General features: G+C 33.0%; 1 protein-coding gene across 1 annotated transcript; it reads right to left on the bottom strand.

Annotated features, from left to right (window-relative positions):
• Positions 1 to 7,407: 7,407 nt before the first annotated feature.
• Positions 7,408 to 15,265, bottom strand: LOC134727839 (fibrinogen-like protein 1). Its single transcript, XM_063592231.1, has 5 exons — positions 15,025 to 15,265; positions 13,750 to 14,141; positions 11,822 to 11,918; positions 8,344 to 8,508; positions 7,408 to 7,673 (listed from the first exon to the last, which is right to left on the bottom strand). The coding sequence occupies exons 1-5, from the start codon at positions 15,263 to 15,265 to the stop codon at positions 7,408 to 7,410; spliced, it is 1,161 nt and encodes a 386-aa protein (XP_063448301.1).
• Between the last annotated feature and the right edge of the window lie 2,364 nt (positions 15,266 to 17,629).

Genomic DNA, 17,629 nt, shown 5'->3' on the forward strand with positions numbered 1-17,629 from the left:
ATACATAAATGCAGAGTCACGTAAAGTAGATATAACAAAAAACATACTTCACAGTAGAAGTAATAATAATAGATAAAATAATTCTGTGGTTCAAAGTATGACGGGATACATAAGTACAGTTTCACGTCAAATGTATGAAAGTATAAAAGTAATTATTTTTCAGATCATTTCATTGGATGGACCTATTCTTCAATGTAGTAAATACTTGTGTACCATTGGAAATTTTGTTATGTACATGTATGGCCATGTAACATTGTGTAATTACAAATGACTTAAAAAAAATAATAATTACATGTTTAGGAACATTCTTTAGAAATCATAATATTGGAAAGTATTATATATATATACCATATACATGGGCTTTGCTCATTGTTGAAGGCGGTACTGTGACCTTAGTCCTATAGTCATAAGTTGTTTATTTCTGTGTCATTTTGGTTTCTTGTGGAGAGTTGTCTCATTGGCAATCATACCACATCTTCTATTTTATATAACATACCTTGATCCTATTGAAGACTAAAACAGACCAGCAGCAATATAACATTTTTATTCCATTTCCATACTTCAGGACTATGACCAGCAACTTTCAGCAGCAGTACATGATGTAAATTAACTCATTCAAAATAATTAATTACAATTGCAAACTGTTTATTTAGAAGCAGTTTGACAACTGAATAACAATTTTGAGAATGATTTATGGTCACGTTTATTTTCCATGTTTTCAGCACATCAAACTAATAATAATTAATGACAGAATTCTGTAAAACAAAAAAAAAAAGACCGAAAATTTAATTCATTCAATCATTAATGAAATTGACAGTTGATATTGTGATACATAATTTTTGGTATATATATCAAAAATGTATTTGAGAACAAACTTAAGATATGAATGAAATAAATAGACAATAAACTAAAAGTGTATCCAGATACTTATTTTTTCTTTATCATCATGATCATAAATTTAAAATATTATATCATACATTATACATACAATACATGTACCATAGGCTAAGATCTGTATGTTGAAACTCTGGAGCTAGTTCACTACCTAGATCTGTAGTGCCATTCTCAGATTCATCTTCAGATGCTTGTAGTGGCTTTTTCTATGTCACTGTCTGTGTGTTTTAAGAGTTCCCTCCACCGTGTTATTTGTTTGGCCCAGTCAGAAATTGAAAGAAACATTTTCAGAATCTAGGGTTTTTCAGACTGGAGTCCAAACTACTGTTTGATCAGACACTAACCTGAAATTAAAGAGTTTTATAATTGGTCTTCATTAATCCTTATAATTGTGTTACATTTATATATGTAAATTTCCAAAAATAATTTGTTGAAAAGCTGATAATCATCCCAAAATTTGTAATTTATATTGTTGACTTTGTATGACAGGACAACAATTTCTGGCCATAACAAGTTGTACAATAAGCTGTTTATGGTAACATATGATATTGTTTTCTCAAATAAATATATATGTCTGACAAAATGTCATGAGGAATCATGGAATATATATGTATCCTTTGCATTTATATAGATTAAAAAGCGGTTTATAATTTCCTAGGCTTTGGAATGAATTGTGAAAGCTTTTAAACAAAGTGCTACAAATGGCGAAGTTAAAAGTCATGAGTTTAACTGATGCTATCTGACATCATCAGTAAGTTGACCGTTTTGCAATATCCTTTTCATAGATGATGACCGAAATGTTTGTTCTATCCTAACTACAACCCTGCTTTTGATGGTTTTTTTATTGCTCGGTAATTTGTTTTTCCATGTTGTGATTGTGTATTGCTGATTTTTATTTTGGCGTTTTTCTTTTTTAGCCCTTGTGTTGTTTTTTTCCATATATAGGAGTTTGAAGGTCCATGATGCATCTTGTATCTTTCGTCCCTCTTCATAAGATAAAACTACAGTATATTAATGGGAACATGAAAACTCAACCTTTTACAAAATAAATAAATTTGTAAGTTTACATGTACCTGCATGATGTACAAGTATATGTGCAATAACAAGCCATTAATGGCACACTCACACAACAGTGTTTATCATTCCCTTTGCTTATCTTCTCTGCATCCACCTTTGTTAAATTTACCAACCTTAGTCTTGATTAGAGTTTTCAGAATGGAGTATATATAGTAACAATGTACACATATATAGAGAGAGATTTTAACTTCTATGTAATTTTAGCTCTTGTGAAGAGTTGTCTCATTGGCAATCATATTTTTAAAGCGAATCACTGAAGCATGTCTGGAGCCCCTTCCCCAATAGGTAAGTCAGCTGGACTGCTGTTCCTCAATCCAAATCTTAACCAGTCATGCCAGTATATACCAATTTAAAGCACAGAGAAGGAGATATGAGAAGAAAACTCAACAAAGAGAAAACCGGCACATTGGCATTGGAATAATTCGTGCTAACAGGCCTTGCATTACATTGAAGACTGAGTCACCCCCTTCCTAATGAACAGTTCTTTATCCGCCAGTGGTGGTTTTAATTACTGTTTGTGGTAGTAAATTCCATTGAATAAATGTTCATGGGAAGTATGCCCATTTGTATGTGTCCTTGGAAGTTTGGATGTGTCTGTATGTCTGAGTATGATTTTGTCTTGTTCATGTTATGTGCTGTCTGTTTGTTCAAGAATATACGATGGATGGCTACAAGACAATGTATTACTTTATAAAATAAAATAAGTCTGACGTCTCTCAGCTAGTGGTGGCCATTTCACTTGATTAAGCATGTCTGTGAAACTGCTTGTGTAATCGTAGTTGTTGTGTACATAACGAGCAGCTTGTCTCTGTACCGTTATTATTGTATCTGTTGTTCTTTCATATGGGCATGATGGGGGTCCCAGACACTTCAACAACTATATTCCATTTTGGGTCTTACTAGTGTCTGGTATGCTCTTGATTTTGTTTCTGTGTTTGTTTCTTTTAAATTTCTTTTTAAAAAACCAAATGATCTGTTCCCATTTGATACTATCATGACTATGTTGTCTATAAGTTTGTTCCACTAAGGCACTTCAGATTTGATTGTAGGGTAATGCCTAGATATTTTGGGGATGTAAATTATTCGAGGATGTGATTGTGGAGGATGTAATTATGCTGGTTTTTCTTTTTCTTTTGTGAGACGGGAAGGTTGGTACATTTATCAGGGTGAAATGCCATAAGCCAATCTGACTTCCATTGAGCTGCTGAGTGTAGGTCAAGTTGTAGCTTATGACAATCATCTTGTGTTTTTATCATTTCCCTGTAAATTGTGCTGTCAGCAGCAAAGAGTCTAAGCTTGCTATGTCGTATGTATTCCAGTATTAAAGTCATTTATATAGATGAGAAACAGTAATGGGTGCAATATTACTGTTCCTTGTAGTATACCAGATGTTACGAGGACTGAGTTGGAGGAAATACCATTAATGACTTACTGTTTGTGTTCTGTCCTGTTAAAATGCCTGAATCCAATTAACCATAGAATTTGAGTTTGTAAAGAAGGTGACAATGTGAGACTTTTTCCAACGCTTTAGCGAAGTTCATTATGATTAAGTCAATTTGTGTGTTTCTATTATTTGATTGTGCTACATGTAGTTCCTGAATGAAGTCTATTAATTGTGTCTCACACGACTTTGATTTTCTGAAGCCATGCTGAAGAATGTATGATGAGGGGGGATAGGACCTTTATCAGGACTCCTAAATACGGTATTTTTAAGCTCGGGATTTCGGGATCTGGGGTATTCTTTTTTTCGAAATTTAGGGATGTAGGAATTTAATTTTATATAGATTCAGGACATCGGGATTTCCTGTTTTAAAGCAGCCCGGGATTTCAAGATCAGGACCCCTCCTACCCTCCCCCCTTATAATATATGATGTTTTCGGGATGAGACATGATGCTACTTGTAATGATGACCGTGTGCAGGTTGAACTTGAAGATATTGGCCTGTAGTTTACGGGTTTGTATGTTTACCCCTTTTTAAAGTCTGGGGCTACATTAACATGTTTCCACTCCTGTAATAGGTGTTTCTCCAGTTTCAAGTGTCTTTTAAAATGTTTATGTAAGAATTGGTGAAATAATTTTGTTTCTTTAGTTCTTTAAAAACTCTTTCCGTTGCCCGTAGGAAGCTTGACTATACAATCTCTGTGCCTCAAAATACCTGCAAACTTTGACTTTGCTCACAATTTAGCCCTTAAACTTTGTGTTGAGGCAAAATATCTTATTAATTCGTTTTCCAAATCGTCTTTCATCCTTCGTCGCCATCTTCAAATTCTTTTAAAGCACGTTTCATTAGGACGATTTTGATTGGTCAATATAAATACTTTCTCGGGTCAAAAAAAGGTCACAAAAGCGAAACTACATATTGATAGTTGTTAGATCTCATATGCAGTATAACGTAATCAGAGATCAATATTTTAATTAGATTGCTAAATCAAATGGGCAGCAGTCCTTTTGCGCCCATTACTGTTTTGCATGGGTATCATTTGTGCAAATTTTTGCTTTCCAAATGTATCAATTGCGCCAATATTCGTAACTCATTTGCGCCAAATTACATTTACACATATCTATCATAAATAATAATGATTAGTATATTATTTATTCTAATTTTTTATCATATGTTCGGAGATAATTCACCATGAAGATTAGCATCTGGAGAGAAATGGTTTAAATTGCATTAGACAGTCAATGTACAGAGAGAATACAACTTATTGCTTTGCTGAATATTTAATAAAGATATACAAGTACAGAAGAAATCGTATGTTTTGTTTTTGGCGCATATGATACCATGTAATTTTAAAACATGTGGCGCAAACGGTGCATTGGAAAAAAAGTTTTGGCGCAAACGGATCTCGCATGTTTGTCAAGATGTTAAAAATTCTTTTTTGCTGTTACTGATTCCCATATTAGGTGTAATACCACCATTGATTTCCCCCTATTAGTCTTTGTTAAATTTGCACTTTTCAAAAAATTGTGCAGAATTTATCTTTGTTTCAAATAAAGAAATACTTGGCAAGACTAAAGTTTTATCCTATCCAGTTCTATAGAAAAAGTTTCACATAACGTTTCATTGCATATAAGAAAATGACCATCATTGGAAATTCACCAATCAAATGTCTCCCCTTATTCTATATGTGTACAAGGTTTAGTCACCATGTAACCTCAAGATTACAAAATTTTCTATAGAAATCACAAATAAAAAATAATGGTGTTTTGAAATACCCAAGACATATGTTTATGATACAGAAATAGTTTTACTGCAATAAAATGTAGGATTAATTACCTACAACGGTCAAATTCAAGGGAATATATTTTTTAAACATACTTTCGTATGCAACCGGATGTGACGTACCATGATTTGGTGGTATTACACCTATAATCTTCTCTTAAAATACAACTTTAAAAGACTCTCTGGACTTTGATTTTATATAAATAAGGCCATTAGTTTTTTCGTTTGAATTGTTTTACAATGTCTTATCAAGGCCTTTTTTTATAGCTGACTATGCGGTATGGGCTTTGCTCATTGTTGAAGGACGTACGGTGACCTATAGTTGTTAATGTCTGTGTCATGTTGGTCTCTTGTGGACAGTTGTCTCATTGGCAATTATACCACATCTTCTTTTTATATTTGATGCTTGTTTGACTTTTGATGATTTTGGCTATTTATTTTAGGTAATTTGAAAAAATATAGCTCTTCAACGGTTTCGGTACTTATACATCTTCGGATTTCAAATGTTTGGTTTTGGGCGTTCCTGTTGAAGGTAAATTCAGAAAAGCGCTTCGGACGCAAGAAATTATAAAACGTGTTGTTTTCATTTTTTTATACGGTTTTTGAAAAGAACAGAAAATAAGCCAAATGAAAATTTATAATATGACCTTGACCTCTGACCTTGACCTTATTTTCGAACCTCAAATCAAAAGAAAGATAGAAATGCATATCACTTATATCACTACAGAAGGGGAAGTAACTCTCATAAAGAGTGTTGATATAGCTTTGGTCAAAATATGACAAATCAAGCGAAGGATATAACGAGCAAATTTATAAAATACATTTGTCGCTTTCTTTTACGGTTACCGAGGAGATGCAGTCACAAGGTAAACAGGGTGAAATTTAAAAGCGCATAAACTATACGATACAATATGAGAAAAATCTAAGTGACATGTTGTGACACAATAATTTTTTATTGCAAGAAGAAAATTAGGCTGAAGAAAAAAATAATAATAATCAGAACGAAACCAATAGATCTTTTCACATCAATATTCAAAGTTATAAATAAGAAGCTAGTTTCGGTTTACTCAAAGTTAAAACAGGCTTCCTATCATCAGTTTCTTCATACTGATGTGATAAATAAATGGTTTCTAAATATATTTGAGTAAAATATGGGAAATAATTAGCTACTTCCGATAAAGTGGATGTCACTTCCCGTCTCAAATGATAGCTGCTTGCACACTAATTTCAAAACTATAAAGTTTCTATATACTTTTGCATGAAAAACAGAAGATAACTGGCCACTTCCGGTTTATCCAAAGTCACTTATGGTAATAAGTGAAAAGTTTATGTATATACTACAAAAAATATGGATTGTGAGTACTTTTTCATGAAAAGGGCAAACATAGCTATTTCCGGTTTTCTCATGTTCACTTCTTGTTGTCATTGTTCAAGGTCATATGCCACCTAACTTTTGTTAAAGGTCATATGGCTTTATAATGAACCAAGTTTGATTTATAATCAATTAACCTTATAATTAGACATTCCATGACCGCTAACTCCTATAAGATGCCATCAGATTTTATGAGACCAAATGTTACAAATCTTTATTACAATAAAGCAAACAGTTTACGCTTGTTATTTTATAGATATCTTTAAAAGTGTTGCAAAAATGCCAAAAACAATTGAGAACTTGACCTTTAACCTTGACCCCATGTTCTAAGCTAGGACCTAGGGACCTCATATCAAAAGATTTGAGTAAACGGTTTATGAGTTTAAAAAAACATACTGACAAATTTATTTGGTGAAGGTAAATAACTCCTATATAGTTTCATCGAATCGCTTCGATCCAGTTTAGCCAAAAATTCCGGCGGATGGAACAAACAATTAATAATGTTGTCGATATATTTTGTTTTGTTATGAAGGAGATGCAGTCACACGATAATCAGTGAATAGGGAAAGTTCTAAGCGACATATTGCCAAAGAGATATTTATCCCAAGAGCAAAATTACAAATACATAAGGTCTTTCCAGAGAAAAGTGGAAAGACCTAATAAAATAATCAGAATAATACTTAAGGTCTTAACATTAAATATGTCAACTACGTAAAAGAAATTTATAAAAAAAAGGTCAACGTTTCTTTCAAAAGAACTCAGTACTTTGTGTATCATTGATTTATATGCAAAATTAGTATATAGTATTCTCAATCAGTCAAATATACACATATACACATGTTCAAACTTGTTTTATTTTCATCGAAACATTCCTGAGAGAATATTCCGACAGTTTCCAGGCTGTCCAGTATATCCCGTCACCCTTAATTACTCCACCATTGTAATACTTCCCATTTAGATTGCCCTCAGTACACCAATTGAACCACCAGCCAGCTTGTTCTAGTTCTCCACAATTAAGAAAGGATGGTCTATCGTTGTCTCTATCCCATGTTGAGAAACCATATCCATTTGGTGGGTATGATATATCTGCTGCAGTAAGACTGTCGCCTGTAATATCGAAGTACAGTAAAATAAACCTTAACAGATATAATACTCTTTCTTAATTTTACTTCACAAGGAACGTTTAAACATTTGAGGGCCTTGTTGGCAAACCAGTCTAAATAGTTCATCTGCATCAATCGCTATCCTGATAGCACCGAGATTGTAAGTTTTGTCCCCTTGTACCTCAATTTAAAACACATCGTACCCGGTCTTACTCCTTTTGATGTCGGTGTGTGTATTTCTAAACCTAGCTCCGTGATATTTTAATAGCTCTGTCTTTTGTAGTTTTTTCAGTTGTGTTATCTAGATGGATATTTAATCTAGTGGTGTGTCTGTGAAATGTATTTATATGTATGTCTTATTCGACAACACATATGAACTGTTGGTTTGTTTAAAGGATAAAGTATTACGATCACTGAAAGATGCCGAGCTCAAATTCAAAGATGGGAAGTCCATAAAGACTATCACAATCAAACGCTATCAATGAGAAGAACAAGTTAATCAACTTTTAGAATCCGTTTGGTGTGCGAAAGCAATAGTTATTAAATGTATCAGGCTTACAATTAAATACGCCCGACTTGCGTTTCGTCTTTAGAAGACTCTTCAGTGAAAATGACGTCACGATGTGATCTGATAACAGCAAAAGCCAAATGAAAGACATGATAACAATATTTACCAGCATTTCCATTATAATTTGCAATAGTGATTTCGTAGTTTGTATCTTCACTGCCTACATCAAACGTATCATATTCAGCATACCGCATCTCACCGTCCCAATCTTCTAGATCAACTCTTAGTTTGTAGTTCCCTGTAGATAAGATCTTATGTAAATTTTCATTCCCTGCAAATACAAAACAAAATGACATAAACGTACAAAATAAGAACGGCATGTGTGCATAGAACCCTCGAGAAATATATATTACTTCCATCGTTTATCTTATCAGACAAGACCAAAATATAGTATAGTATTTTTCAGAATTTGAATGTAAATGTGTTGCAACATAGAATAGGTGGTTTAACCATTCAAACGCAATAATCAACAATCTAGTATATAACACACGAGAAACAAGTATGATTGATTGAGTTAAGTCTGCCAATTGATATTTTATCGTATGTTTTTCTATGTCGTGATGTTATGCTATTGTTTCAGAAAAAGGGAGTAGGTTTGGATCCATTAAAACGTTTAATCTCGCTGCAAATGTTTGCACCTGTCCTAAGTCAGGAATCTGATGTACAGTAGTTGTCGTTTGTTTATGTAATATATACGTGTTTCTCGTTTCTCGTTTTGTTTATATATTACACTAGTAATTTTGGGGCCCTTTATAGCTTGTTGTTCGGTGCGAGACAAGGCTCCGTGTTGAAGGCCGTACTTTAACCTATAATGGTTTACTTTTTAAATTGTTATTTGAATGGAGAGTTGTCTCATTGGCACTCACACCACATCTTCCTATATCTATGAATCACATAAACAAACGACAACTACTGAACATCAGATTCCTGATTAAACACAGGTGCAAACAATTGTAGCGGATTTAAACGTTTTAATAGGTACAAACATTGACCCTTTTCTAAAACAATAGCGCAACATCACAAAAAAGAAAGACACATTATAAATAGACCACTTTCGAGATTGTCCTTCACCAGAAATAAAACTCGTCTTCTAAGCGCGCCTTCATTATGACGTCATTTACCAAATAGAGTGGATCGCCTGTGTTCTTGCATTATTTAGGTTCATCAAGCGCCGTAGTGGTCGTCATTGTGCAGGATAAACTAGACATACTATTTGTTGTGTAGGTACATAATCACAATCCCCTAATGACAGCAGTGCTCAAAAGCAGTTAGGATAATTCTTTTTGCCGAATAATTCGTGCAATATAGCATCATTGTTTTACAACCACTCGCTCAACATGAAAACGGAAGTGACGATGCCCATAAATACATGCATGCTGTTCACTAAAACCTAAGTCTTTGACGGAAATGCATCGAACTCGAAAGTTGTCTATTGGAATGGCTTAACTCTATCAAAAGACATAAAACACAAGTGAAAATACCCCTGAATATAAACATTTTATCTATTAAACAATGTAAATACAAAATCAATAAAACAAGGGATGAATAATTAAGGTAACAGTATTGTACCACTGTGAAATGTTAAACATTTTGAGAAAACAACAATAACCTTGAACTAAAATCCGCCATTTACAATAATATTATAGACAGGTAAATGAGGTATATTTTTCTATGCAATTAGTTATCAAAGGTGCCAGGCTTATGATTTGATACGAAAGACGCGCGTGTCGTCTTCATACGAATAAACAGTGACACTCAGATCAAAATAGTTAGAAAGTCAAACAAGTATAAAGTCGAAGAACATTGATGACCCAAAAATTCCCAAAACTTGTGCCAAAAACAAGATAATCTATGCCTTGGATAAAAAGATCCTTAGTAGTTAATATTATTTATACTTTTTGCAAATATTTGATTTATAAAGATTACCATACAATTGATATTCACGTCAACACCGAAGTGCTGACTACTGTGCTGGTGATATCCAAGGGGATGGAACGTCTACCAGCAGAGGTATCGACCCAGTGGTGTAAATTCTAAACAAAGGTACCAAGCTGATAATTTGATACGCTCGACGCGCGTCTGATACTGCTTGGACAAAAGCGCAGACAAAACATTGTTTGTAGTTGAGCATTCACAATACATGGTTTATTCTTCCTATATAAGTAAAATTATGGCATTAGGTTACTAACACTCCAAAACCAAACATGTTTAATTTGTTATATTGATCGGGGTATTAAGAACATGTTTCAGCAAAAAATCAAAAGATTCGATAAAAGCTGATTTCCTAAATCATATAAATGAAAAAATGATAATCGTCTCAGCGCAAGGAAAAAAGTAAAATCACAAAAACAACGAACTCTGAGGAAAACTCAAAACGGAAAGTCCCCAATGAAATGGTAAAATCAAATAATAAAACACATCAAAGGAACGGACAACAACGGGTCATATTCCTGACTTGATACAGGCATATTTAAATATAGAAAATGGTGGATTGAACCTGGTTTTATAGCGCTAAACGTCTCACTCGTATGACAGTCGCATCAAATTCCGTTATATTTACAACGATGCGCGAACAAAGCAGACACAATAGGCAAAATAGTGACAATATGGGTACAGCAATCATCATTGTGCCACAATCTCAAAAACAATCACATATCCAACAACACAAAAAGCACCAATAAAATTTAAAAACCACATGCATTGCTTCGCGTGTCTGACATCAGAAAATGTAAACGTAAAAGAGGAAGACTTTTGTCGTTCAAAGTATTTCCCAAAAAAAACTGATATCAAAATTATAAATTATATAGAACTGTTCACTTTCAGCACAATGTTGATTTTAAACATCTATTTGAATGCTCTAAATTACCGTTGGTTGTGCCAATATGTTTGTGCATGTCTACACATTCAACATCCGTTGTCGTATTAGCTAAAAGCGGAACTAGCTTTCTTGTTTAGGAAAACATGAAAGTAACATATTTTATCATAGTCTGCACATGGAAATTTCATTCAAAGGAATGTTATCTCAAACGCGCTTATATGTGAATTTACACTAACTGATTCCAAATGAGTTTCACACGAATTTTACATGAAAATCAAATGATTTATTTTACACATATTTACAGAAATTCTCAAAACATAGTTTATTCAAATAAAATTTAATCTAAAACAAGAAAAATACATTTTGATGGGTAAAATTAATGAAAAAAATGCTCTTAATTTCACGTATACATTCGTTTGAGGTGAATTTCATAATTAATTTTTCAAGAGATGAAAAAATTGCCAGTAGACCATTTGAAATTCAAATGCAATCATACTTTTAATACGTTTCAAAAAGTGTTTTCATTAATCAATTCAATATATATAAGAAATAATATTTTAGAAACAAACACTCATTATTTTCTTTTTGATCAGTTGGCTTGTTAATTTATACCAAGGAACTTAAAATGTCTATTAAGCAACAACTTACAACTCATGTGTGTTCACTGTTTATATCGTATCGTAATGTAAACCACACAATAGGATCATTGATTGAAAAAAAAAAACATTAAATAATTTTTTGGTCCGGTCTTTGTCTAAATACTTACCTAACCAGAATTCCGCATTCAAATTCCCAAATCCCTGTTTATACTCCTGCCAAGTTCTGTAGAAATCTGTTGAACCATCTATTCTTCTTTGAAACACCTTTACATTCAAACATTGAAAAAAAAATTCAAATTTATCGCACATATTTGTAGGCATTGTATAATTTATTTTATATATTGAATAGCTGATAATTATTGGTACTTGTTTTGTTATTTATTATGTGCACCTAGTATCCATACTTTAGTTCATAAATGCAATATAAAATTAAAAAGGTTAATAAAATACAAAGAATCAATCAAACCATTAAAATTTTGATTTTGATCCACAAGCTGCATGTGCATTAAAAATGGCAAGTAAACAATATAACTTCGTGATAGGCATACGTTGAAAAAGGAGATTTTAAAAGACTTAATTAATGCTGGGTAAAATAATCCATGGTAATAGTAATTTTAGGGCATTTTTTTCGGACCGTGATACTTTCAGGCACCCTTCGATCAACATTTTTTGGAATGTCATGGATCATGGTTGATATTGAATAACTAGTTACAAAAAGTCTTGAGATCAGGGATAGAAGCCAAAGTAAGAAGTGCTAAAAACTGCAAATTATAAAAACATTGGACTTATTTCACTAAACTCTAAAATAGTAGAACAAATTCAAGCTCTTCGTAAAATTTCTCCTTTCAAAAATTTAGAATTTCTTCAATTATTAGAATAAATATTTTTTCGTGATTAACAACTGTCATATTCCTGACTTCGTACAGACATGTTCTTTTGTAGAAGACAATAACAATCAAAACCAAGGAGTAAACAAAGACTCGTAAAACCGAAAGACATTTACATCAACAGTTACAAATAATAAATAAGAAACAACACGAACTCAAATAAAAAACCGGGAGTGAAATCAGGTGCTCCGGAAGGGTTCGCATTTCTTGCACCGTATACGGCACCCGTCGTGTTATTTCTTTGTTCAGTCCGGTAATGGGGGAAGTTAATGACTGAAGAAGAATATCAGATATGATTTCTGACACACTTTTGTCATAATGGCCAATCAGCTCATGACGGCGACCGTAAAATTTCTTGAGTGATGACCTTAATTTGATTGATTCATAGCCCTGTCTTAGCTACCACTGGGTCGATGCCTCTGCTGGTGGACTATTAGTCCCCGAGGGTATCACCAGCCCAGTAGCCAGTACTTCGGTACTGGCATGAAAATACGGATTTTTTGTGTTATTAAAATTTGCTGTTACAAAATATTAGAAATTATTGTAAATTAAGGAATGTATCTTCCTCATGCAAAGCTCTGATTCCTTTCACAAATTTGGTTATACTTTTTGGACCTTTTGGATTATAGCTCTTCATCTTTTATATATGCTTTGGATTTCAAATATTTTGGCCACGAGCCTCACTGAAGAGACATGAATTGTCGAAATGCGCATCTGGTGCAACAAAATTGGTACCGTTGATTTTATTAGCAACTTTTGAGAAAGAAGTATTCCTCGTTCAACAAAATCAACGTATTTTGAGCTAGCTCTTGCGTAACGTATCAATGGAGACACATATAATCCATATGCTGGTGCCGCTGGGATGTTGCTACACAGAAATGGAAAGTTGACTATAGGAACATAAATTGTGTTACATGATGGTGGATTTAACCTGGTTTTATAGCTAGCTAAACCTCATTATGATGTAATTATCGTCATTTTGTAATACAGAGACATAAGACAAGTCATCATCAATTTTATATTGACACATTACACTACGAATGGCCATTTTCCAAAGTTATTTGCAAATAATATGTCATTATGTCAAAAGATATCTAGGAGGAAACAATTACTGTTTCATTGATATATATATACAAGTTATTTTAAAGCATAAAAAGCATTGGTATTCACGATTTGATAATGAATCTTTAAAATTTAAAATGTATTACCGTCCATTGATCAGAACCTGCCATTTCGCAGTATACATCGAGAGATTGATAGTCAACATATATAGTGTAAACACCACTAGAACTTCCAACAGAAACACCGCTACAGTCAGGTCCGTTGCTTGTTGGCTTTTGGCTTGTTAGTTTTTCCATTGTTGTGCCATGGTTTGTTGTCCGTCCGCTTGTTGTGACACTGAGGCTGGTTCTTTCGCTCGTCATGTCAAGTCCGTTGCTTGTTGGTGTTTGTCTTGTTAATTTCTCCATTGTTGTGCCATGGTTTGTTGTTCGTTCGCTTGTTGTGACACTGTGGGAGGCTCTTTCGCTCGATATGGCAATCTTTGTTGTCTTTTCGCTTGTACATTCAGAGACTGTTGTTTCGTAATCTTCAGTTTTATCTATGATTTAACACAAGAACGTGAAATTATGATATTGATGCAGAATTAACTCTTAAAAAAAATCCTTACTCAGAGACAGTCTACATGTCACATACTTCTGTCCGATGTGAGCTTCTAAATAACAGGTTTTTTTTTCTATTTGATTAAAATGTGTTGTTGTTCAGTGAGTAATTTTGAAAACCTCCATCATTCTGAAAGACTTTTGAAAATGGTTCTCTTATTGTCATGTGTATATATTATAATATATACACAAACGTGCGCAGGTAAATATGCAAACCACAATAAAAAGACAATGCTTCAATGACAGAAATGTAAAATAAAGAAGTATAAGTATAGTTTATCCAGCGTCTCCTTAAATTTTATCATAGAGAATTAAGCTTGCATAAAACATATTTATTATAGTTACAGTTTGTGCTTGGTGTTTTTTTCATTTTTACACTCTATTCAAAATGTATTGTTTTCTATCTGCGATGTTTAGTCAGGAAACACAATTTATCTGATAATGTCGTGTTCTATTTTTCGACACCAATTTTCAAATTTGGATTTTTCTAACTTTCGATTTGATAATTGCGTAAAATAAAATGCAGTGAAACAGCTTACATGTATTTCATTGTGATGCTTCAGTCTCAACTTGGTGACCATTTTTTTTAGAGTTCTGTTGGCTATGTCACATTGTCGAAGGATGCAAAGATACTTATGACATAGTTAGGAGTTTTAAATTTGCACATTTTTAATAAGACCCTTCTTTGTTGTTAAATTCTTACGATGTATTTCGAAATGTAACATAAAATACATTTCATTGAAATATATGACAACGTTACGAACAATCGAAGAATTGGTGACTTTTATGTAAAACTTATTTCGGAATTCCGTGTTTACTTACATGTTACTTTTCTTACGAATGTTGCATTATGTGATGGGACACATTCAGGAAAACAAGCATGGTCTAGAAAACATTCTCCAGTTTGTTTATCAAAACCAGAAGAACAACATGATTGTTGATGCACACACAACGCGGCACATATTACACCAGATTTCACTTTTCGGACTTCAACAGATGAATAGTTTGAAAAACAAATCTTTAAAGCCTGGTCTGCTACAAAACGTTGAATTTTGATATCCATTCCGTAGGAAAGTGTGAATATTACACCGTAAATGTATAACCTTAAAACATGAACCATGATGCTGGACTTGACTGGATGAAGTTGAATATTAAAAATCACATTTGTTTAGTCAATATTTTTTTCGTGATAGTAACAAAAAATCACGATTGAAAATTGTGATGATATTGATGGTGTTTTTTACCAATTAATTTGTAGTTCGATAGTGTATTGCAATATTTTGACTCAAATAAAAATATATACCTTGGCAACTCAAATGTTTTCCTCTTGTAGAAAATGTTTAAAAGAATCGGATCTCAAAACCTTTATAATATTTGTAAATAAAGGAAATAATAATCCTATAAGAAGAAAATCTTTTTTGTCAACCAAGAACATTGTCATTCTATTAGTCTATACATTTCTTAAGTTCAAAGTAGAATGTTTCCGACAAAAAATTGATCACTAAGATTAATTGAATATATGAACACAATAAAGATACATAAATAATTTTAAAAAATATCTCTATAACTATCCTTCAAAGTAAGGGTCTCGTGATGATATCTTTTACATTATCACGGGACAATGCAACAAATACGGTATGCGATAAGTGTGAACTAGGTATTTTGAAGAGTGTTCCTTTTCGATAAGACACTTTTTGATTGTGTATTCAATATTCATACTTGTTGCTCCCTCGTAATAACGGACTCGGGTCTTTAAATGCGTTTTGGTTGTATTTCAGGTCAAATATGTTCAAAACACTAATGTTCTGCTTGGACGACCAACAAAGATGTTGATTGCCGTTCCCCATAAACACATGATGAACATATCATTCTAACTGTTATACAAAAAAAGTTTTAAATTATCTTGGAATTAGAAATACATTTGATTTGAACTTTTTATTATTAAGTCTGCATCGTACGAACCACTAGACATCGGAGTAAATCTACATTAATTTTACAACGACGGTATAATTAGACGTGAATCAGATGTGGATACTAAACAATTCCAATCGAGTACATATAATCTAAGACTCTCTCATCTTGCAATAGTACTAAAAATTTGACTTGTTCTACTCTTTACACAAGTATTCCGCATTCCAAACTATAAAAAGACAAATTGAAAGAATTGGTATTGCTTTTTTCCAAAAAAAGAATGGCAAACGTAGATACAATTATCTTGTCTTGGGGAGGGATAAATCATACTTTATAAAGAATAACTCTGATTCAAACAAAATATAATCTGAAACTGACATTATCAAGATGCTTGATTTCTTGATTGACAACATATTTGTTACGTTTGGAGAACTGTCGGCACTCCAATGGGAATCAATTGTGCCCCTCATCTTGTCGTCTTGTTTCTTTATTGAGATAAGGCTGACATCAAACAGGAACTTGTTAGAAAGAAAGATAAGAAGTTAGCAATATCCTTTAACTTTACTTTCCGCTATATAGATGATGTTCTCTCACTAAATAATTCAAAATTCGGTGATTATATTGAACGCATCTAACCCATCGAACTAAATATAAAGGATACAACAGATACAGTTAAGTCTGCCTCATATTTTGACTTACATCTAAAAATTTACAATGAGGGTCGATTGAAAACAAAACTGTACGACAAAAGAGATGATTTTATCTTCCCAATTGTAAACTTTCCATTTCAACATTCCAGCAGCGCCTACATACGGAGTATATATCTCCCAAATGATACGATATTCCCGGGGTTGTATTTCCCATCATGGTTTCCTTGATAGAGGGTTAATTGCTGCTCACAAGGAAACTATTAAAGCAAGTGTTTCAAATGATTAGTCTTTAGTTTTCTATGTTGTGTCTTGTGTACTATTATTTTTCTGTTTGTCTTTTTATTTTTTAGCCATGGCGTTGTCAGTTTATTTTCGATCTATGTGTTTGACTGTCCCTCTCTTATCTTTTGCCGCTCTTTTACATTTCCTCGACTTAATTGAGTTTTAAAATCAACAGAGGACGACTCATCAAGGGAAATATTTTACAGGGACCGTGAAATTATTTCGACATATCTGCGTTTTTGATACAAGTGAGTTCGTCACAACGATGTTCGACTTACAAGTTGACCTTAGATGTATTATGTATTTGTATTAATTTGAGAATGTATGTTCATTTTCGTTACATAGATCTGAAAAGGGTTCGGTTCGTTTACATCCTTGAATTTCGGCTGTGAGCTTTCCTGAAATATGTAAATCCAGCTAGAAAAGCGCTTAAAACTCATGAAATTCGTCACGTGCTATTTTCAATTTTTATATCCTTGTTGACTTAACATTGGACAGGTTCGTGTTTCTTTTTTAATTCAGAAACAACGTGAACAGATGTATACTTATTTTTGAACTTCCAGTCATGTGTGTAAATGAGAGAT

Source organism: Mytilus trossulus, chromosome 8, assembly GCF_036588685.1.
Source record: "Mytilus trossulus isolate FHL-02 chromosome 8, PNRI_Mtr1.1.1.hap1, whole genome shotgun sequence".
Classification (NCBI taxonomy): Eukaryota; Metazoa; Mollusca; class Bivalvia; order Mytilida; family Mytilidae; genus Mytilus; species Mytilus trossulus.